The sequence below is a fragment of the Anguilla anguilla genome, chromosome 17, assembly GCF_013347855.1.
Source record: "Anguilla anguilla isolate fAngAng1 chromosome 17, fAngAng1.pri, whole genome shotgun sequence".
NCBI classification, from domain to species: domain Eukaryota; kingdom Metazoa; phylum Chordata; class Actinopteri; order Anguilliformes; family Anguillidae; genus Anguilla; species Anguilla anguilla.
Genome location: NC_049217.1, coordinates 8,620,620 through 8,643,297, shown reverse-complemented (window position 1 = coordinate 8,643,297; position 22,678 = coordinate 8,620,620). Strand labels below are relative to the sequence as shown.

General features: G+C 43.4%; 3 protein-coding genes across 8 annotated transcripts; all 3 read left to right on the top strand.

Annotated features, from left to right (window-relative positions):
- Positions 1 to 55: 55 nt before the first annotated feature.
- LOC118216719 (slit homolog 2 protein-like) lies at positions 56 to 5,927 on the top strand. Of its 3 annotated transcripts, none has more exons than XM_035398149.1 (3): positions 56 to 1,915; positions 3,742 to 4,432; positions 4,909 to 5,927. In XM_035398149.1, exons 2-3 carry the CDS (start codon positions 4,112 to 4,114, stop codon positions 5,674 to 5,676), a joined length of 1,089 nt encoding a protein of 362 aa, XP_035254040.1. In that variant the 5' UTR covers positions 56 to 1,915; positions 3,742 to 4,111; the 3' UTR covers positions 5,677 to 5,927. The 3 variants fall into 3 exon arrangements, with proteins under 3 accessions (XP_035254040.1, XP_035254038.1, XP_035254039.1); XM_035398147.1 differs by having other exon boundaries at positions 3,739 to 4,432; XM_035398148.1 differs by having other exon boundaries at positions 56 to 2,292; positions 3,739 to 4,432.
- Positions 5,928 to 7,251: 1,324 nt separating this feature from the next.
- Positions 7,252 to 15,146, top strand: nags (N-acetylglutamate synthase). Its single transcript, XM_035398146.1, has 8 exons — positions 7,252 to 7,763; positions 8,554 to 8,813; positions 9,266 to 9,527; positions 10,013 to 10,193; positions 11,152 to 11,191; positions 11,700 to 11,831; positions 12,070 to 12,252; positions 12,765 to 15,146. Exons 1-8 carry the CDS (start codon positions 7,401 to 7,403, stop codon positions 12,937 to 12,939), a joined length of 1,596 nt encoding a protein of 531 aa, XP_035254037.1. The 5' UTR covers positions 7,252 to 7,400; the 3' UTR covers positions 12,940 to 15,146.
- Positions 14,609 to 21,143, top strand: LOC118216721 (guanine nucleotide-binding protein G(I)/G(S)/G(O) subunit gamma-T2-like). 4 transcript variants are annotated; one of them, XM_035398152.1, is made up of 4 exons: positions 14,609 to 14,654; positions 17,720 to 17,908; positions 18,899 to 18,988; positions 20,641 to 21,143. In XM_035398152.1, exons 3-4 carry the CDS (start codon positions 18,905 to 18,907, stop codon positions 20,764 to 20,766), a joined length of 210 nt encoding a protein of 69 aa, XP_035254043.1. In that variant the 5' UTR covers positions 14,609 to 14,654; positions 17,720 to 17,908; positions 18,899 to 18,904; the 3' UTR covers positions 20,767 to 21,143. The 4 variants fall into 4 exon arrangements, with proteins under 4 accessions (XP_035254043.1, XP_035254044.1, XP_035254042.1 ...); XM_035398153.1 differs by having other exon boundaries at positions 14,628 to 14,654; positions 17,799 to 17,908; XM_035398151.1 differs by lacking the exon at positions 14,609 to 14,654 and having other exon boundaries at positions 15,879 to 17,908.
- Positions 21,144 to 22,678: the final 1,535 nt, after the last annotated feature.

Sequence of the window (22,678 nt, the reverse complement as noted above, 5' to 3'; positions counted from 1 at the left end):
CTCTCCAAGTGCAAACCCCGCCGCCTTGTCATATTAGCAGGCTCAATTACACCAGGCAAGATCAATAAAACACAGAAAAGTATTTGAATCCAAAACAAATACATATTTGACTCGGGTCTCGTACCTTGCGATTTACATATTTGAAGTGTCACTACCAGAAAAGTCATCTGGAACGTTGGCTGTGTTTATAATTTAAATAAAAATAAAAAATAAACCTTTCACCTGTCATCGGCAACCGCAACACGTGCGGCCTGCTATGATTTCACCTTATTGCCAACACTAAGCCATCTGGAAATGCATGCTGTTTGCACTACAGTACCCATGAATCTTGTAAGAGCGAAAGAAACCGAAAGAATACTTCCCCATTTTCATAAAAAAGACTTTGTTGATCAATTTACCTAATCACCCCCCGCGTATGCAGCAGGAATAATTTTTACACTTTCTGTGTACCAAACCTTATACCAAAGCAATATACTCGGAGTGGAAAATAAGCAAAATAGATCGACTGGAAAACTGCCATTCTTTTGGTGGTCCCATCATAAATTGTTCTCATGTTTATCAGCCTTTGGCTATGAACATACAATGCATTTCATTTGATGCTTTTTACAATTCAGTTTTAATGTCAGCAACAGTTAAGTTGCCCGTAGGCAAAACAGACTATTGTGTATCTGGGTATAACGCCTTCAGTATGGAAACAACTGCTTACATTTTTTTTATGAGAAGGTTGTGGATTGTTGCTGTTTAGAACATGACATATTCTCGGAGGTATATTCATCCAGTTATCCATATACCTTACTTTATTTTGTTGTTCCAAGAAAGACGTGCTGTATGTTTACAATCGGTCCATTATGAGTCACTGGGAGCGAATGTTGTAGAAAACGGGAACAATTTGGTTCAGAACCATACTAAAAATCGGTCTGCTCTAAGGAGAACAAAAATAACATTTTCAGTGCACAAAGGTCGCTTAGTTATCAGAGAAGGGACGTAGCCTGCTAACCGATAGCCAGCGAACCATTTATACACGGGTTGGTCACCAATCGCCTATAGTTGAGTGAGTTAATGGAACAGCCCGGCCTTGTGCGCACGTATGTGAATTCGAAATGCAAACAGGAAATCTCAAGTCAGACCAGATTCCTAATATTCTGCACATTTAGACTTTTTGGAGTTGCCGCTGTAAATTCGGTAAAAGATAACCACCAGAGGGCATAGTGGATTTTGAAATTGCTAAATTGGCTCGGAATGAGTGCGCGCGATTTACAAATTGCGTCGGTCCTGGAAGGGTTGGTACATATTGGGATTGGGGGTGGGCGGTGCCGGACCTTATAGGGCAATTTATAGCTACTATACCGTCAAGTTGTGAAGTTGAATTTATAGAAGCGATTCGTGTGTTGTCCTGCGCTAAAGTCAAACCTGCAACATTTTAGTTTCAAACCCACTCGCTAATGTAGCCTATATTGAACAACTTGCAATAATGAACATCTGATGCGTCTTCGATCACCTTATTCCCATTGCACACAATGCACAGGCTTCCTCGACATCAGTTTTGCTTGCGAACAAAACATATGATTCACATTAATTGTTTGCGTGCCATTGATGGAAGGACAGCGCGTTGTATTGTCAGTCTGATCAATAATGTATTTTACTCGGGGGTGATTTTCCATTGTCACAGCACCGTAGCAAAAGAAGAGCACACACAGCTTAGAAATTGTACCCCTTGCATCTAATGATCAACGTGACATTTCATTTATTATTTAGATCCGTGGGGGGTTCTTGTTTCGCCACCCCTCAACACAACTTTTCCATTTAGTGTTCTGGGGACCTTTCGGCGGAAGACATCTGTAACCTGCGGACAGTGGTGTCTTATGTTGTCTACAACGCGCATTTGGAAACATATCCCTTCGATAGTTCTGTAAGGGTAAGTAGGTATACCTACTCATATGTGAATGAAAATCTTTGAGTCTGTTGACACTGTAACAGTGAGCTGAGCTGCAGTGCGATTATAAAACACGGTGGAATACCAAACATTACTTAAACACCCAGTCAGGTTTATATTGTATAGGAAGCACAGTTATGTCCGTTCGTCGCATTTATTTCACCTAAATTACTTGCGTGGCTGGGTGTCAGAGCGATTGCAGTTCTTAAGTCCTTTTAGATTAAAACTACTTTTATTGTTTGTGACCGATAACAGCTAAATATAAAATTGAGTGGAGAATGCACCTTGATTCGCTGGGCATAAATCCCAGTGTTTTTTAGACCGAATAGTCTACACGACAGTGGACATTGTAGCCTAAGGTAAGGAGTTATTATAAATATAACCATATTAATATGCCATAGTAAATTTGATGCACATTTTTATTTGTTGGCCTAGATCGGAAAATAGGAAAAATAATAGGCTTTGTAAAAACTCAAAATGATGACAACGCAGGTCTACAATCACCTTACTCCGTGTTATATTAGGCTAATGATGTTGGTTGGTAGACACCTACTTAAAATTGGATCACAATAAAGCCAGCCTGTTTGTAGCCGCAGCCTGCCAATTAAATTTCCAAAAGGTTAAGACAAATCCAATATGTCCAGCACAATTCAAACCAGCTCTTTCGCTTATTCTACAACTCAGGAACTGTATGTGTAGGCTATATGTCGCAAATGCTATTTACAAATTCAGATACATAGGCTACACGGTAGTCGAACAATCTGACCAGTATTATGTTGCAGTTTTGTATGTAGCCTATATTTTTCGGTTGTCATTTATTAGCATAATGGAGTGGGTCGATTATGTAAAAAAAAAAATGTTATTTCTTTTTTTTTTTTTAAGTATGAAAACTGAAGTCTTCGAAAAGGCTTCTGTGTAACTAAGCGAAGTAACCATTAAGTTGATTTTCGTTCTATATCTAAAGAGCAGCGAACATTATTAGTAGTAGCCTACAAAATGTGAAAATGTTTTAAATGTCAAATGCTTACGTGTTGTAGAAAGTCCCTTATTAGCCAACTAATTAGCTATGTTTCATGTGCCCTGCAGCACGGTTTAAAACTCGTCTTAAACTCGTCTTAATTCTGTTTGCCTGTACAAAGTGTGAATTTTATGATTGTGATTTTCTTCTGCTCTGTATGATCTATGTCTCGGGCTATTTATGGTGTTGATATACTTTGAAGGTTTTAATGTTGTTTTCATAATTTTAGTTAACGGGAGAAAAGCCGATGAAACTATGTCTTACTGGCTCGCAAACGTCATTTTGCCCAATTATTAATGACACTTTCTACACAAGTGTGAGGTTTTTTCTCTTTTTTTTTGGAATAAACTTTTGGGGAAACACTACTTATCAGACGCATCGCAGAACTGTTGTTTCAGCACAGAACAATAACTGAACGAGAGAATAATAACTGCATGGATTTACTATATTATTTGTTCAATGTTATTGCTTTATCAGTACAATGATATGGGGAGTTAAAATTGGATATTCTAAGCAGCACCAATGCTGGATACAATCCTCTAAAAATTCCAAAATAGAAAAGTACCAAACAGGCAGAAGCTAGAATTCTGAGAAAATCGGGTTTTGTGGGAGCAAGGGTACCTAAGCTTCTTTGGATAAATTAAAACATTGAGAAGCCCTGCGGTGTGTCAGAGTGTGCTCAGTTTCTGCAAAATGATCAGTTTTAAAACTGTCACTGTTTTAATGCTGTTGCTGCATGAATGCTGTCACTGTTTTAATGCTGTCGCTGTCTTTGGTCCCCTCTCAGCAGCTACTGCGTGTGACTGCCTGTATGACTGAGCTGTGCTACATACGCCAAGACCTGCCGCTCCCATTGCGCTGATCTCTTTTTAAAAAAATACATAATGCATTGGCATCACTGGATCCGTTGGCATTCCGTCACAATTTCCTCGCGGAAGTACTGCTCTCCTGTACAGTGACCCACCTGGTGTACAACTAACCTTCCCACGGTGTCTCAACAATGACCGGTCGCTGTACTCTGCAGTAGCCTATTGTAAGGAAGTTTAGTTCCTCACTGCGCACGTAACGTCCTTTTTGCAGACATCCGTGCCAGAGGGCAAATATTTCTCCCAGGGAAGGTGGGCTCCCCTTACGACAACTGCCTCTGTTTTGAGTGAGACATGAAATGTGAGGCCTCCTCTGTGGTTGGTTGTGCTCTTCAAAAGATGCTCAGCGTCCTCGCCCTTCTGTTCGTCGGCCACTCTCTGGCCGTGGGCTCCAAACGGTGTCCTCCCGGCTGCCTCTGCTGTGATTCCTCAGACCTGGTGAAGTGCCGGGCCAAAGGCTTTGACAAGGTGCCCCAAGGCCTGCCCCATGGCACCTGGTTCCTGGATCTCGGGGCCAACGACCTGGTGAAACTGGAGGCCAACGATTTCGACCACCTGTGGTTCCTCAAGGTTCTGGTTCTGTCCAACAATAGACTCAAGGTCCTACTGAGCAAGGTAATGCGGGGCCATGGCCAACCGGTCTGGACTAGCTATGGGAGTTACGTTTCAACCATCATGCAAAACCAAAAAAATCTAAGTTCTATTTTGGAGGCATATTGAGAATATGATGTACAGTATAAGAAGTGTTTGTATGATTTCTATAATTTGACTTGGTAACTCTATGGCAACAGCCACAACTGACACAACAGTTTGACATGAGGGCTGTGTAATTGTTGGTTTATCCCTTTTACAGTACATTACGGGCATTTAGCAGACACAACTATCACAGCTTTTTGCATTTTTACACAATCTATTTATACAGCGAGATATATACTGCAGCAGTGTATGTTAAGTATGTTTCTCGAGGGTACAATGGTAGTGTCCTACAGTACCTGGGAATCAAACCTGCGACCTTTTGGTTACAAGCAGTTCTTTAACCATTATACAACACTGCTGTAATGAGATCTGAACATCTCTCATTGCTGTTCCAGGCATTCTGCAACCTGTCCTTCCTGGAGAGGCTTGACATGAGCGACAACAAGCTCCGGCAGCTCCCCCCGGACTTTTCCGAGTGCCTGGGTGCTCTGCGGGAACTCCGGCTGGTCAGGAACGTCCTGGAGCACCTGGAGCCTCCCTGCCTGAAGAAGCTGGAGAGCCTGGAGAAGCTGGACCTCAGCTACAACCGCTTACGGACCGTGGCGCCGGACGCCCTGTGGGGGCTGACCCGCCTGCGCCACCTCTATCTCCAGGGCAACCAGCTGACGACGCTGCACGACGGCAGGCTCACCATGCTGCTGAGCCTGGAAGTGCTGTTGCTAGGCAACAACAGCATCTCTGAGATCGAAACCGAAGCCCTGGTGTCCCTGCCCGGCCTGTCCTTGCTGGGCCTGGAGGACAACCGGCTGGGCCAACTCAAGTTCAAGACCTTCCACAACCTGCAGACGCCGGGCACGCACCTGCGTCTCTCCGGCAACCCCTGGAGCTGCGACTGCGACTTGCACCACGCCTTCAGCAAGCTGCAGAGCGTGCGCCACCTGCACGTGGACGACTACAAGCAAGTCACCTGCCACGAGCCCGCCCAGCTGGCCGGGGAGCCGCTGGCCAGGGTGGAAAGCCAGCTGTGCGTGGCCGAAACCGCCACCGTCCTGGTCATCACCATCACCGTGCTGGTCACCGTCATGGCTGCCATCGTCATGGCCGAACGCAACCGCAAGAAGGGCTGCGAGTCCGAGTCTGATTCGGACTTCCAGGAGAAGTGACCGTACTGGGGACCTCGTGGTTTCAGGGGAGCAGGGAATTGCGTCGCCAAATCGGCGTTGACAGTCACAGGACTTAGGCAACCAGACCCTTACTGCATCTTTCTTCGGCTCTTGCTGTGACTCTGGACTGAGCCGTTCTGAAGTGGCTTCCTGGCTTGCCAAGCATTTTAATTATTTATTTTTTTTAGGTTGTGGAATGTTCTGTTCTCATGGCTTTGTCAGGTTTTCTTCCATTAAAATGTGATAATAGACTTTGGAAAGTTATGGTTTTGGGGTTGTTACAAAAAATTGCTGCAACCTTGCACAATCGTACTACAACAATGTGGGGAAAAAGCAGTAGCACTGCTGGTTTTCCACCTTCCCTTTACCAGGGAGTCAGGTGTGAATGCGGTCTGGCCAATCGGTAGCACTAATTGTTCAGTTAATTAGCAGGGGGAAAAGAAAACCAGGGACAGATTTAGATTTGAGGTCCAGATTTGAGTATCCATGCACTAGATGGATCACTATGGATCCTCTGTAATACAGCCCTTTTCACACGGCAGGAACTTGGTTCTTCTTACGCAGGTGTAAGAATGGATTTTTTCCCCCAGAAACAAAGGGGGCTGGTCAACCGTTGAGATCTAACCCTGTTATACACCGGTAAATATAAAAACCCTCAGGCCTTAAAATGCCTATCGACTTTGCACATATATTTTGTAGGACATGGGGTAGCCAGGATGGCACAGTGGTGCAGTGGCTAGTACTGTTTCTTTTACAGCAAGAAGGTATCTGGTTTGAATCTTGACCAATAACTTTCTGCATCTTGTTATGTTTGCTGTTGTTTATAAATGCTAAATACATTACCATTTAAATTCTTAATAGGGATAACTGACAGTTTGGTCAACTCATTGTGCTCATACATCAGTTTTAATACAACTAAACACATATTCTTTTCCATCTTCATCGGTCTCACTGCATCCCCTCATTCAATATATCAATTGTTTTGTGCTCTTGGCATTTTTAGTCAAAGAGTTGTTCAGCAAGGTTGAACAATAAATGAATAAATAGTGTATACTTGCAGTCCTAATGGTTTTCTCTCAAATTAGTGACACAGATTGGTAAAATGCTGAATCCATGGAACTCTGAATGAGAGTAGAGAAGAATTGTTTAATATAAAAGCTATAGTAAAAGCTGTAGCTTGCGCATTTTAGCTGTAATTTGTTCACCACATTAGTGCATTAAGATATTTAGCACAGTAATGTATAAACTAAAATCTAAGAGACTAAAACCTACCACGAAACAAAAAACATATGACATTTATATTTTCAGTCAGTAGCCTACTTTAAAGTTCTAAACCGCATTTAAAAATACAATTAAAAATGTGTCTAGGCTATGTATCATATGTTTATCTGTATTTATGTAACACTCTTTACAATGCTCATATTAGACCAATAATTATAATTCCTTGTTATTATTGACGACAAAATATAACAAGATCGCAAAAAGACGTGCCTATAAAAAGGAGGGCATGCAAGTGGAATCTGCTGCCCGAATATAAAACGTTGCCAAACGTGTCCCCTTTCCCCCCTTCCCCCATCCCCCATCCCCCATCCGCTTTAACCACGCCTTTGCTGGTAGACCTAGGCTACTACATGTAACTTCATATTGCTTACTGGTAACGTCCGATTTCGTTATGAACCGGTAAGTTGAACTTGTCGACCTGAGTAACTGGAAACCCGAAGTGAATGGCAAAAGTGAACACTGGCACTTCCAGTCGTAGAGCCATGATCATAGCTGGTCGATTTCTGTCCAAACCTTCAGTACAGATCCACAAGAGTCGTCGGATATTCCCAGAGTTACAGCGGGACATTAGCTCTCGCGGCGACGCCGGTCATCGGAGCAAAATGCCGGCATGTCTGGGCCAGCCGGACGCGCCTGGTTCTCTGACTGCTGCCGACCGTCATGCACTGTCAAACCGCACACTCATTTACCGGGACGTGAAGGCATTTCTCAGTGAGATCGTTGGAGACACACGAGAGGCTCGCTACTGGCTAACGCAATTCCAGAAAGCAAATGTATGGCAATCGCCTGCTTTTGCAGTCATAGAGGTAAGTTAATCGGTCCAATTTCACACAGACATGAACAGCATTTTGAGGTGGCTGAAAGCAGTCCGCGCTTTTACTCGTTGGTTAACTTGATTTAAAGACAGCAAGCGTTAACGTTATAATCGTGTACGTTTAGGCTATTTTGTTGTATTCATAGATAGTTCAACTAGGTTAATTATCGAGCAGTGGCCTACATTATGAGTTTCCCATATAGTTTTGTGCAAAAGCTCGTTGGCTAACATGATAGAACTAGCTAACCAAGCTGCTTCACGACCTCAGTTCCACAAAAATGGTGATGCATTTGAGAAGGTTCATATGAGGCCCCTAACCTGAAGCAGGCAGTATACTCCTAACGACGTGCGAACTTGTACGGATAGTCATCTTTCATGTTCAGGTGGAAAATGGAATCCATTATCCATTATGAGCTAAAACTCACATCTGATCCCAGATCAGTGAGGCTGCTCTAAAATACTGTAGGAATATGGTCCCTGGGGCCTGAATCACAAAGTAGGATTACCGAGTTAGCTTGTTAACTGAGTAAAACTGTTATCCATGTTCCAGATTTGGGAGGGTTCTGGGTTTTATTCAGTACAGTTATTCAGCTAGCTCAGTAATCCTGCTTCTTAATGCAGGTCCCTGGTCTGAAATGTTTGTTTGGGTCCGCAGAGGATTATTGTTGAAAGAATCTACAAAGCAAAGAAAGAAAACATGAGTAGTACTGCAAAAGTGTTCAGTCGTGGGCTTGATGAATGAAAGTGTTTAACAGACTGTGTTCTCCCTTCGTCACTCCTAGGTTGATCAGTCTGTGTTTGAGAGCCGGGAGATGGTGCAAAGCCTGGGCTTTGGGCTCTCTTTTCTGCAGCGGATGGATATGAAACCTGTAGTGGTGATGGGGCTGACCCAGACCAAGGACGGTGATGAGGTCCTCGATCCCAGGTCCAGTGTAGTCCAGAACTGCCAGGCGCTCACCGAGGTGCTGCAGAATAACTCGGCCAGCGTCATTCCATTCTTCAGCTCTGAAGTCGTCCTCCTCGTCCAGGACACGCTGGCCAGGTAGGGCTGACCTCAACGACAATTCCGCTTACTGTTTCAAATGAGATACAGGTCACTGTGTTTGTAAAACATGTTCAATTTCTGGTTATTCAAGTCTTAATTTGATTGGATGAGCAAAAAACGGAGAAAGGAAGGAGGGAAACTCTTTGGGGAAACATTTACAAGCAAAGGTTTCATTTTGCAGTGTGAGGTGTGAAGGAGGTATGAAGAGAGATTTTAAATTTTGGTTTAAATCGAAATTAAATGTATTTAATTCATTTATTTTAATGTAGGCCTAACATTTGTTGTGTGAAAGCTTAAAATGGCCGCACAGTGACTGCATGTCCCACAGAGGAAATTTTCTTTCTTGCAAATCAAACTGTCAGTTATCCCTGCTTAATGAGAGCAGAGCTAGGAAGAGAAAGAGGAAACTGCAGTGGGAATGGGTGGCCTGACCATCTCTTCTTCAATAGTCCCTCTGTGTCAGTGGACGATAGTAGACCCTCCGTCTCGGCAGATGGCAGTAGACCCTCCATCTCGGTGGACAGAGGCCTGCTCCAGTGGACCCTGGACTGTGGGGCCATTCCGCTGGTATGCCCCGTGGGCCGCACCACGGCCAGCCGCTCGGTGGTGCTGGACTCGGTTGACGTCACCGCCGCCATCGCCAAGGTCCTGCAGCCCCTCAAAGTCATGTTCCTCAACAGCTGGGGGGGCATCCGGAACCAGAGCCAGAAGGTGGGTTTTTAGGCCTGGACTGCGTCAACATTTGTGCTTGTCTTTGACTTGCAAAATTAGGGGCGAATGTTAAGTTCAGTGGTCGACAGAATGAGCTCGCCAAGGTGTGTTCACAAAAGAAGAATACTACACATGCCTATCAGTCACAGTGAAGCCAAATGTTGATTGAATCCAGACCTGTGTAGTCTGTGATCTGCTCCTTAGTTCCCTGTGTGGAATATCCCATCTTTGGTATATACCCTAGTGGTCTACACCACTATAGGTGAGAGCTACTGCACATGGATGGATGTAGTATGCATTGTGAACATTTACTGATATATTGAGAGCTGCAAAAGCATATGATTGCTTGTAAAGCAAAAACGGGGACTCAGTTTACACACACGCGACACTTTTCTCCCTCAGTCTTCATAAGACAAACTGTCTCATGAAGGTGAAGTTAAAGAATGAAAGTATAGAAGATTAATTAATTCTTTTATTCATCCCAGGTGCTGGGTCAGGTGTCTCTGCCCTCAGACATGCCCTTGCTGTCGCGGGCGACGTGGCTCGGCGCCACTGAGCGCCAGCGGGTGGCCGCCATCAACCAGCTCCTCAACCAGCTGCCCTGCGAGTCCTCAGCCGTCATCACCTCAGCCAACACGCTGCTGACCGAGCTCTTCAGCCACAAGGGTGAGGGACCGCGCGTGTGCGCGAGCAAGCGGAGCCAGCTGGGGTGGCCGAACCGATCTCGGGCCGGGGCCGGGGGGTTGCTGCTGGTACCAATCGTGGACTGGGGCGGGGGGGGAGGTGGGGTGGGAGGGGTTCTGCTCGCGAATACCACTGTCAGCTCCATGCCACTTGCACTGCCATGTGATATCACACATGTCTGTCATGGGGGAAAAAATAAATAATAATAATAATGATAATTTCTGAAAAAATAGGGGGAAATAGTTTTCAAATGTGATTTTTTAAGGAGAAAAAGACTTTTGAATAAAGATAAAAAAGATAAATAAAAAATTTTCTTTGATAGATGGGAGTTCAGTAGAATAGACTTTTATTTGTCCTTAGAAAGGGAATTTATATTGCGTGCAAGAACTCATTAGGATTACAAACAAAACGTGTTCTAACAACTACCAACAATTACCTCATATCTGTGTCACATGGGGCTATGGTTGCTGTATGCATGTCCACAACAGATATGTGTAATTTAATACCGCAGCACGTGTGGCTGGGTATTTTGAGAAAATATTGGTATGCCAGAAGGCTGCAGATTTAAAAATAGACATCCGGGTTAGAAAAGATGCATTCACAGAACTCACAACGGCCATCTTGGCTCACCTACTGAAGTATGCACACACTGATTACCAAGAGGGTCTGACTTGCAGTTGCACTCATTTACGTTTGCTTGAACTTGTTTACGTTCAGTGAGTGAATTTCATACATTAATATTTCCAATACTTTTCTGACATTGTGTACTTTTGATTGGCTCCAATTTTGATATTGCCGCTGTAGCACTGGCAATTTATTAAATTGAACACACCCATTCTGCGGAAGGAACACTATTTGCAGTCATGAATGGTGATGGTGAAAAGTGAAGTTGATCTTGCTGCGTTCACGGTTTGATGTCTGTTTTGTGTTGTCTCTGTAGGATCCGGCACTCTGTTTAAAAATGGAGATCCCATTCACAGGCATGTATTCTCCTGCGCCTGCTGGTTTCTTCTTCCTGCTGAGGATCTGCAGATTTCATTTGAAACGAAGCACGGTGTTCAGCTTGTTTTCAAAGTTCTCATTGTGGTCATACTGTGCGTGTTGCACCTGTATCTTCATCTAGCACTTTCATGTTGCGCTTGCATCTTCATCTTAATGTTGTAGCCCTTTATCAAATCTCTTGTAATCATGCCTCACTTCTAGCTTCTGTCTTGCCATAACTACTGACTTACCGTGGGAACTAGACTTGCTGTTCATGACTATAGATAACTGATACTTTATGAGAACTGTACCTTGTCTGACCTGTCTTTTGTAGTTGTTCCAACGACTTTCGGTATGCACTTATTGTATGTCGCTTTGAATAAAAACGTCCGCCAAATGATATGTAAATGTGTATTCATTAAAATGATTTCATCATTATTACTGTTGTCCTCGTAGTCATGGGGTCCACTGCGCACCTGACCTAGTCCGCTGCATCTGTCGCCTCAGGTACACCAGCCTGGATCACATTGACGTTGACCGCCTGGTTGCCCTGATCAACAAGTCGTTCGGGAAGAACCTGAAAGAAGATTACATCACCTCTCTGAAGGACAGGCTGCATTCTATCTACCTCTCTGAAGAGTGAGTGGGCCTCGGCCTTTTGCTGTATGACCAACACACCCTCGGCAAAAAACTGTTTGGCGACACTGTTCAGTTCTATAGAACTTTATTTATCCCACATGGGGCAATTTAATGAGCAAAAACAACATGCTGATGCAGGAAACAAGAGCACAGTCTTCTCTGCAGACTCTGGACAAGTGGCCATCCCTTCCCTCCATAATCCCTCCTCCATGTCCTGACGCCTGTCTTCCTCCTGCAGGTACAGCGCTGCTGCCATCATCACCACGGAGCAGGTGAGCAGTGGCACCCTGTACCTGGACAAGTTTGTGGTGAGCAGCAGCAAACGGGGCCAGGGCACCAGCCAGATCCTGTGGGACAGCATTCGGCAGGACCTGGGCAAGCTCTTCTGGAGGTCCCGCTGCACCAACCACATCAACCCCTGGTGAGGGTGCCACTGTCCCTGCTTCAGATCCCAGAATTGGGCTGTTCTTTGTGCTGGCTCACACAAAGAGTTTTTAAAAAATGCAATTAAAATAAATCCAGAAAATATAAAATAAAAATTAATTTTAAGACGAAAAAAATAAAAATAATGGGAAAAAATTGGAAAATTAATTTTAGCCATTTGATGGACCGTATGCTGTAACTTTAGCTCTCATTTTCTTTTTCAGCTGCAGTCCTTCCTTTTCCACAGCCTCCCTTCACCCACACTTTCTTATTCTGTGTCCCTCTCTTTTGCTCTGCCCCTCTTTTCTTGCCCAGGTCAAATATAGATGTTTTATTGGTAGGACGTACATTTCTAAATGTTGCCATGTGCCAACACAAACAATAATAATCAATAGTAAAAAATATATACTATTACTATATATACAACAATGACATAATAATAATAAGAATAAGAATAATAATAATGACTGTTATTATTACTATTATTAAGTGAGGTGGTCTCTCTTTCAGGTACTTCAAGCACTGTGACGGCAGCTGTGTTAACGGCAGGCAGATCATTTTCTGGTTTGGACTGTCCGATATCCGTGAGTCTTACGAACTGGTGGAGTATGCCAACCGTGTGCCCTACTCCTTCATAGACACACCACCAGAGGAAACGCCCCAGTGCTCTACGCCTGGGTCCTGAGCCTCAGTTCCTCCCCCCATCCCCCCTGCTACCCCTCCACCCACCCTTCCACCCCTCTCCTGACCTTGCCACCCCTCCACCCCCCTTGCCACCCCTCCACTGCCCCTGCCACCCCCTTGCTTCAGTCTGTCTGGAGCTGCGTGGAATCTTTGTTCAAGGAATGGAGCTTGGAAACCACATTTTTACTCTGCCTTGTAGTTTGAAACCTCTTTTTAAAAAATCTCATCTTCAATTGCATTTTGACCCCAAAAAAAGCTAGCTAACAAGTGCAATGCTATAGCTTAGAAAAGCAAACTCAGTACCTAGATATCTGAACTTTCACATTCCTTTCCAAAAACCTGCATGCTAAACTTTTGTCAGTTTTTTGAAGGCTAAAAATGCGGTTTGAGCTGCGGACTCTCCTGGACTTGGGCGAGCGCAGGAACCGTATTACCTCAGGTGCTTTAAATATTGATGTAAAGAGGTGCTATTGGAGTGAAAAGCTAGTGAACTTGTTTACAGCAGCCACGGTGCCTTTGACGTGCTGTCACATGACTCAGTAGTAGTGCTTTGGAACCTGCAGTGTGGAGTTCACTGGGCTGTGGGTGAAGGTATGGGAGGAATGCACACGCTGTACCTGGTGGGTGTCTTACAGATGGTAACAGCAGGGATTGGAGATATCAATTGGCAGTTACAAGTTGGGTAGACAAACAGTGGGGGGGGGGTAGATTGTGTGTGTGTGTGAGAGAAGGGGGGAGGGGGATTGAGTCTGAAGACTGTTTTTAACATACCTGAACTGGCAGAAAATTTGTATTACTGTCTAAGGGCTGTATTGTTGTATTAGCTGTATTGACCAGGAGGACTGTACATATCATATCACTCGTTAATGCATCAAGGATTAATAAGGGTTTCCATTTCTTCAATAATGGATTATTAGATTGTGGTGGTGCAAGTTTTCTGAATATGCTGAGTACTGGTGTTGAAACTCATACAATTTCACATATTAAAGTGACTTTTCTCACTTTCAGGTATACACAGGTCATAAGCATTATTCCCTGAAACTTAAAAAAAACAAACAAAAAAATTCTGTTGAAAGGGAAATTACTACAAGGAGATTATCAGTTTACTTGAAGTTTAAATACAGCTTTTAAATCCATGAACTGATTGAAAAATCAGTACTGTAGTTATTTTCATTTGTACTAAAGACTTGTTTTACACTTTTCAAAGTAGAAAGACTGTTCTTTAATTTGAAATGTTTCCCTCAGTATCACTCTTTTGGTGATGTGGTTTGTAGTTCTGCATTTTAACATTGCCTGTTTGGTTTTCTGTACCATTTCTGGAAATATTTATCAAAAAAAGTGTTCATCAAAATAATTGTTATGCTTAATAAAGGGCCATTCACTGAACAAAAGTCTTTCCTAACATTGAAGCGTGTGAATGAAATTTTGATATACGTGTAATGTATTCATATTTTTCCTGTCATTTCATAGGCCACATTCCAATGACCTTCCTAACAATGACATGTTCCTGAATTTAGAGGCATCAAACCTTGAAAAGGCTTTAATTGGATATGTAGATTGGAGTTGGATCCTTGTGTTTGAACTTGGTCATATAGATGACCTAGGACTTCACACAACTAATGCATGCTTGACCATGTTCATTTTCTCAATAAAAAAAACGAACCCTGCAGATATGCTGTCTTCCACTAGATGGCAGCAGATGGTGCTTCTAAGCAGGTGAGTGTTAAAATGTGATTCTCCACTGAAGGCTGCCAGACCCTTTAAGTATATCACTGATCAGATCAGAAGAAGTGTACGTGACATTACTTTGTATTGTTTAAGATATGGTATTTTGGAAATTTTAGAGTAAATCAGTTTAAACACGTTTATATATAGTTAGTTTATATATGTTATATATATGTGTGTGTATATGTGTGTGTGTTCTTCACATCAAAATGTCCTAGGGAGCTAAATAGTTCAAAACAAAATACAAGCAAGGTGCACTTCAGTCAGTTGCAGAATACATGAAAGCGCAATGAAAAATGAATGTTTTCAATGGGTTTTTAAAAATCGCCAGTGTTTCTGGTCGTAGGTGGTAGAGAGTTCCACAAACGAGAAACGAGAATGACCTCCATCTGGCTTGAGGCAATACAGAACACCACCCCACCAACCAACAATCATAATAAGGCAGGGCTGCCCAACCCTGTTCCTAGAGATCTACCATCCCAAGCAGAGAGCAATTAGGGGTTAGGTGTCTTGCTCAAGGACACTTCGACATGCCCAGGGCAGGGTTTGAACCGGCAACCCTCCGACTGCCAGACAATCGCTCTTACCTCCTGAGCTATGTCACCCGGTGTGCCAAATTATGGTTGAAATAGAAACCTACCGGATGGTATATCTCCAGAAATCGGGTTGGGCAGCCCTGCCTTATTATGATTGTCAGAGTAATTGAATACGTTCATCAGGACAGCTTACAAATATCCCTCTATTTGTTTCTGGTGCTGTTGTTAAATGACTACTTGCTCTAACAGTGTTAATTATCCTGTTCTTACTGTACTACTGCTATTTCTAGTATGTAGGCCCAAATTACTTGAAACAATTTAGGAAACACTGGGTAGCATTGCTTTGGAATACAGCTTGTTTAATTTGTGTGAGCTAAAATGGCCAATATTGCTTCATGTAACTTGGCCCAATTTTGATATCATTACTTTTAATGGCAGGCCTACATTTTAATGAATGACTTATAGACAGTGCTTTTTAAGCTATGTGTGAGTAATTTGGAATTTTTGTACGTTGAAAACATACAAAAAATTTGTAGGGGCGACATAGCTCAGGAGGTAAGACCGATTGTCTGGCAGTCGGAGGGTTGCCGGTTCAAACCCCGCCCGGGGCGTGTCGAAGTGTCCTTGAGCAAGACACCTAACCCCTAACCTCTAACTGCTCTGGCGAATGAGAGGCATCAATTGTAAAGCGCTTTGGATAAAAGCGCTATATAAATGCAGTCCATTTACCAAAATGTGTTTTTCATCAGTTGTACTTTGTTTGGATAAAGGCACCTGCTAAAAGTTACATTTTGGGTGTTTTCACTGCTGTTAAACTTAGGATAGGGTAATTTTTTAACCTGGACAATAGGTAGTTTTCCTTCCTGATGCCTGACGGTTGGAGTTAAAGGCCACTTACGCGTTCTCGGCTCGCGCTGTCCTTACTGATCAGGCACGTACCCTAAAGAGCTCGGCGGCTAATCGCAGATCTGCGATTTTGTTCGGGAGCGAGTGACGCTCGCGGCAGGTGGACACGGTGCGGTTGCCAGGCTCTTTCATGGCACCTTAATGGCGCTCGGCGTGGTTCCCCGGGGGTAAACAGAGTGACAGGGGCTCAGTTCTTAATCCCAGAGATGAGGACGGCGGCAAAAGGATCTGAAATGGGATTAATAGATGACGCAATCGATTCAAGGAGATTGTCTTTGGATAAGTGTGCCAGTTGGATGAGGTGCTTAATTTGGAGGTGGTCTAAAATTTGCTATAAAAAAAACCACAAGGAAATCAGCAATATGCTTCCAATCCCAAACACATATATGTTTATATAAACAAATACTTTGTATAATTTTGGACAGCTATAGAGGAAGCATCATAAATCTTATATTGATTTCTGCTGCTCAGATCTTCAAACTGCTTCCAGGAAAAATCATTGCTCCAGTTTTCTTTTTTCCAGCTTTGGGCTTTTGTTTTATGGTCCCTTCCAGCACTTTCTTTCTCTTTGCTGTTCTCACCGCCTCTGTTTCTCTTCACCTTCAGCCTGTCATCTTTCCCCAGTGTCCATCCTGTGTAAGGGAGGAGGATCTATTATTCGATTTTCATCACTTCTGTTAAATCTTGGTTTTTGCACAGTCCCGGGGCCTCGTTTATGAAATGGACTCGCAATCAAATTGTATCTTAAGTTTATTACACAGAAAACCATGACTGAGTAGTTATTTATAAAATCCCACTTTGATGTGGATATGGTAATATTTCTCTGTAAAGTTTACACTAAACACAAGTTAATTACCTGCTGGTTTTATGGAGGTACTGCATGCCTGAGGGCTGTGCACGAGTCCTGAAGTGGGCTGTGTGTGTGTTTTAAGAATAACGTTTATTGATAATCCGTTTTAGGGAGGTAGAGTGCAATAACCATGATCAATCCCAGGTCTGTTTTATATAAGACATGATGTCTAGGAAGTAGTGTGTTACATGAGAACTATTTTTCAGACATGGCTGATGATGATGATGATGATTATGGTGTTGTTGTTGTTGCTGTTATTCTGATTGTTTTTTGTCGTTGCTGTGTTGTTGTTTGGTATTGTTGCGGTTGTTGTTGTTTGTTGTTATTGTTGCTGTTGTTATTTGGTATTGTTGTGGTTGTTGTTGTTTTTTGTTGTGGGGGTGGTGGCCTGTGAGGTCCATAAAGGGGAGAACAGCGTACACATATACAGGCCAGACCCAGGATGCTAAACCCACACAGTCTCTGATCCCACTGTACCGCTCATTCATTTGCTTAAAACTTTTAGAAGTAGCATCATCACATTAGCTTAATACATCGCTTTGGGTAGGGGCATCTTGGCACTGCCCATCGGCACAGATGGAGCTTACCTGGGACCCATGTTACCTTGGCATGGGAAAGCTACTTTGGAGGTATGAGGAGGGGGAGGGGTAGTTTTCCTTTAGCAGCCTGCCTCCTCTGCTCTCTCTCTCTCTCTCTCCAAGTTTTAATGTGATTTAATTGTGACATTTGGCCAGCTAAGTACCTTGATTGCTTAATCTGATCAGGGGGTTTGGTGACATCCGCCCCCTCCCCTCCATTCCCCACCACACCCCGCCCCTCGGCCATCTGGTGGGGTACGTCAAGAGCCTAGGGCCTGAGGGAGCCGGCACAGAACCTGGAAGGAGTTCCATTGAACCCCCCGAGAGAGCAGCCTCGCAGATTTGTCTGACCATCTTGGACCCCCCATCTAACAGGTAAGCCCCGGCTCTTCTGCAGGAACCCTAGTTAACCTGATTCAGTGGCACCATGTCTGCTTATTCCACATGGCTCGAGGGCATGGATTGATCCAGACCTAATAAGAAGAACAAGAAACAGGAGGAAGGACTGGAGGAGTTTTACTGGCCGTCTGTTATCTTATACATCAAGGCTCCATTGCCAGTGTGGGCACTGTACAAATTAATCACCCATTAATTAATTACTATTTAATTATCTTAAGGGCTTCACGCCATCCGTGGAAAACTATAACTACATTTTTCATTGCGGGGGGGGGGGGGGGGGGGGGAGTTTTGAAACGGACAATTTTAAAAATATCCAAATTTCTCTGCTATTTTATGCAGCCAGTTGCAATGTAGTGTAGCTTTAGGAAAGAGGCACTTTACATGACTGATGCAGTTTGTTATGATAATGTACTGCATTACTATGGTCAAGGCCCGTAGATTTGTGGAAATCTTTTGGAAACCATTACTTAGCTACATAGCGTATTACCACTTAGCTTAGCTTTGCCTTTGATGTATGTGTTGATTTTCCAAGCCAGGCTGATGGCTGTCAAAGAAAACTTAGCCATCATTACCAGTCAACATTTGGTGGAAGTACAGAGGCATTTTTTGAGAATTAGCTGTCATGCAACATTTATAGCTGAGGCCTGTGCTTCCTTATTCTAGCCACAAGGGGTCTCTAATAACCGAAAGTTGGCTCAGCAGAAGATAAAAACATGTCCAACATCTTCAAAATCAATTTGTGACCAAATTTGGAACAAAAGTGAGACGCAAACCCATTGAAGCATTTGTATATGAGGAATCAAAAAACATTATAAATATTCTGCATTGAAACTGTATGTTCTGCCTCAACTACCATTCCTGAAGTGTCCCTGAAGTGATCCGTGAGAGGCTTTGTCTAAGGGCATCTTGATCGTTCCCTCCATTCTCTCTCCCTCTCTTCTTACTCTCCTTTTTTTCCTGTTTCAGGGCAAGATGGCGCGGGACATGTCTGATAAGGACCTCCTGAAGATGGAGCTCGATCAGCTGAAGGTGGAGGTAAAAACTGAGAGGGAACCGGTGAGTTACCGTGACAACATTGTGTTTTTCATCTTTAAATCTTCACTGGCACCAGTTGGCTGAATTGTTCAGAGTAACTAAAAAGGAAGAACAGCCGTCTGCAATAATGCCCTTTAAATCCTGGAGTATCTAGGCTACTGGCAGTGTGTTTTAAAAGAAAAACCATATTACTAATAAACATAAAAATACTAATGGTACCACTGAATTCAGGCAATAATAATAATAATAATACTCTATTCCTAACCATTCAAAAACAGTAATCATGGTTTTAAAAAAATGACTTGCTTTATTTTAGGGATTCCCTAACCTCTCCTCAGGACCCCTAGCCGAATCCAGGTATTTGATGTGTTTCATCTCAAGCACGCCTGATGCAAATAATCAGGGGCGTGATTATCTGTACCAGGTGTGCTTGAGGTGGAGCACGTCAAACACCTGGATTCGGCTAGGGGTCCTGAGGAGAGGTTTTGGAACTCCTGATCTTTGCTATTGAGCTCTGAAGTCTCTGCTAATGTTTTAAACCTTATGCAGTGTTAATACTGTATTCCTAGCATTCAAAAACAGTAATCAAGTTTAAAAAAAAAAAAAAAAGTCTTGCTATCTCTGGTCTTAGCCACTGACTGAGCTGTGAAATCTCCGCTATGATGTTTTATCATGTGCTAGGAAAGGAATTCTATACATTTACATGAGTCATTTTGAATCATCTAGTATAGGGTACTGATACGAGTGACAAATCAATAATTTGGCACTGATTTGTTCTTTCAGAAACTTTTGACACCTTAGGCATGGGACCAATGATGTATAGGGATGCTCGAATGAAGCTCTGACAAATTTATATCCAATTAACAAGCGATATTGACTGTTCCAGAGAGTACACATCAGACCTGGGTCAAATATGCATTTGTTTTGGATTCAAATACCTTTCTGTGCTCTATTGATCTTCCCTGGTGTAACTGGGCCGGCCAATATGACCAAAAGGCAGGGTCTGCACTTTTTGAGAGTATTTAATTGGTTCCAATACACCAGGCAAGATCAGTAAAGCATAGAAAAGTATTTGAATCCAAAACAAACACGTATTTGACCCAGGTCTGGTGCACATTAGCCCAACTGAACCACAAAGGAGCACTGAGATTGCACTCGAGATTGGTCGCGCTTTCCCCCCTGGAGTGCTAATCCTCGCGGGGCCTGATGCGCGTGGCCGTTCGGATACTCCGTTAATCCTTATAAATGATCTAAGTCATTAAGGATTTGCTTAATAAAACGTCCTGGGAACTAGGACATGAGTAAAACTTGGGGATTTATTTTGGCCAGCGGACTCTTTGGATGGAGCTCATATCATTGTTGATCTGGCCACTGACTGAGTTTGTTTGGGGTGTTTCCAGTGAGTTGTATTTTGCCGGGGGAGTATTTGATGGATTCAGCATTAGATGGATTCAGTTTGTGCTCGCTGAAATCCACTTGTTCTTGTATGAGCACAACTCACAATGTTAGGAGCAAAGCAAGTCACTCGGGGAACTGTTCAGCACAACATTAAATGTCAGTTTTGTGTGAGCCCTGGTGCTTGGGTATGGCATTGAGGTTGACCTGAGCTCTTTGCTCTAAAGAAGGGTTCTCCCTCTCTCTCTCTCCTCTCCTTCTCTTCCTGTCACATTTAGCTGTCAAAGACGGCCAAAGCGATTGTAGAATGGGTTGACAGCCATTCTCCCGAAGACCCCCTCATCAAAGGAGTGTCGGAAGATAAGAACCCCTACAAGGAGAAGAGCGGCTGTGAAATAAGCTAGACTGGGGGGTGGGGGTGGGGGGGTGCAGATGGCCCACGGGCTGGAACAAATCCGGACTGGTTCAGTCAAACACAGTCCTAAAGAGAGGAGAATGGGAGCAGGGTAGTTATGTGAGGCTGTGTTACTATAGCTGTGTGTAAATGCGTAATCCCACAAGGTTAGAGATCTTTTTTTATTCCCCACACACTGCCCCTACTCCAAAGATGCGATGTGATAGGACGCTGAAGATAGCGGGGCCAGGCTCAGGACCCACCCCCACACGAGAAAAAGTGCAGCAGACCGCTTGATCCGAAACAGAGTTGACCGCACAGTCTGGTCCCTTGTTCTAATTCAACCTGTGGGACAGAGAACTCCAGATGTTTTTCAACTCATCTCATACCAAAACGCCCTACCTACTTTCCGTTTTTGCCCCCCCCCCCCCCCGCCCCAACAAAGCCCCACCCCCTAGCATTGATTCCGCCCTCCTTAGTCAACTCCCAAGCTTCTTCATTGATTTTAGGGTGTTTTCACCTGTGAATAAAGTACATTTAGCTAAGGAGTGCCTTGATCTCTCTTGTCTTTCAATATTACACTTTTCTTTCTTTTCTTTTTTTGCTCTTACAGTGAAAACTTTTCCTGTCCTCTTTTTGAAGCAAAGTTCTTTATTACATGACATTTACATTACATTTATTTGGCGGACGCTTTTATCCAAAGCGACAAACAATAAATGCATACCGAAGGTCATTGGAAAAACGTCTAAACACAGGTCCAATAAGGTACAATACTCATTTTGTAACAGTTATTCACAGCCATGAACACAGTCCAGTTCACACAGTAAATATTACTCTGACCTAACCCATGCTAAGTCAAGCTAGGAGGCATGACAAGCTACAGTATCAAGATAATGATATAAAGTACAATAAGTGCTGGATGGAGGTACACGAAATATGAAAGTGACTCAACCAATCAGTTCAGTTGGAACTCTATTTCAGTTGATACACTAAGAGCATGGTTTTGTTCTGTTTTCTGCATAAAATAACATGGCTATGAGTCATTTGTAGGCTGAATTTTTTTTCCAGGAAATCCTCCTGAGATTAAAGGTTTCTGTCTCACGTGAGAGTGAGAAAAGCAGCAAAAATATTGTTTTGATACAAAACCGACCCAGGATGACACCTGGCACACTTGAAAGTGAGATGTGTCATTTTAAGACCTCCAGCATAGGTGGTATGAAGACCTGGGTGGGTGATTAGTTTCAACCTCCATTCAAGCTTAATCTGCGCTCCAGAGAGTACTGGATAGTACTGGACTGACACAGTGTGTGCAACTTTTCCGCAGAAAGATCAACACAATTATGAGACATGGTAGGTGGATTCCTCTCAAACTGTGTGTGGTTTATAAGACACCTAAGAGAGTCCAGGCACCGTGCCAACCTCCTGCTAGCCTTTCAACAGCAGAAAATCATGGGCGGTATTAGCGCCTGTACACGAATCTCACAAGCACAAAATTTGTAAGACACACAAGACACTTGTTGTTGCATAAAATGCACACTAGATGGCGGCAGAAGCTAAGCTGTTAAGGGGGCCACAAAATCTGCTGACTGCCAATGTCTATGTTCACTTTTTGCAAATCAAGTCACCTTTAGTGCAGTGGTTAGCGCGGCCTCCACTGACCTGGGAGACCCAAATTTGAGCCTCGTCAGATCACTGCTCACCAGACTACTCTTGTGCCAGTGATGGGGTGGAACCACTGCCTGTGTCTCCTTGAGCTGCGTTGCTGACCATGGAGACTCCCTGCTCCAGCACAAAAAAAAACTTCACAATGTGGGCGTTAAAAATCTGGAGCTAATGTTCCAGACCTTTTCGCAAAATTGATGCTTTCAATGCCTCTATTGTCTTGTCGTACAGAAAGACGGATTCTCTGGCCTCTCCATTAC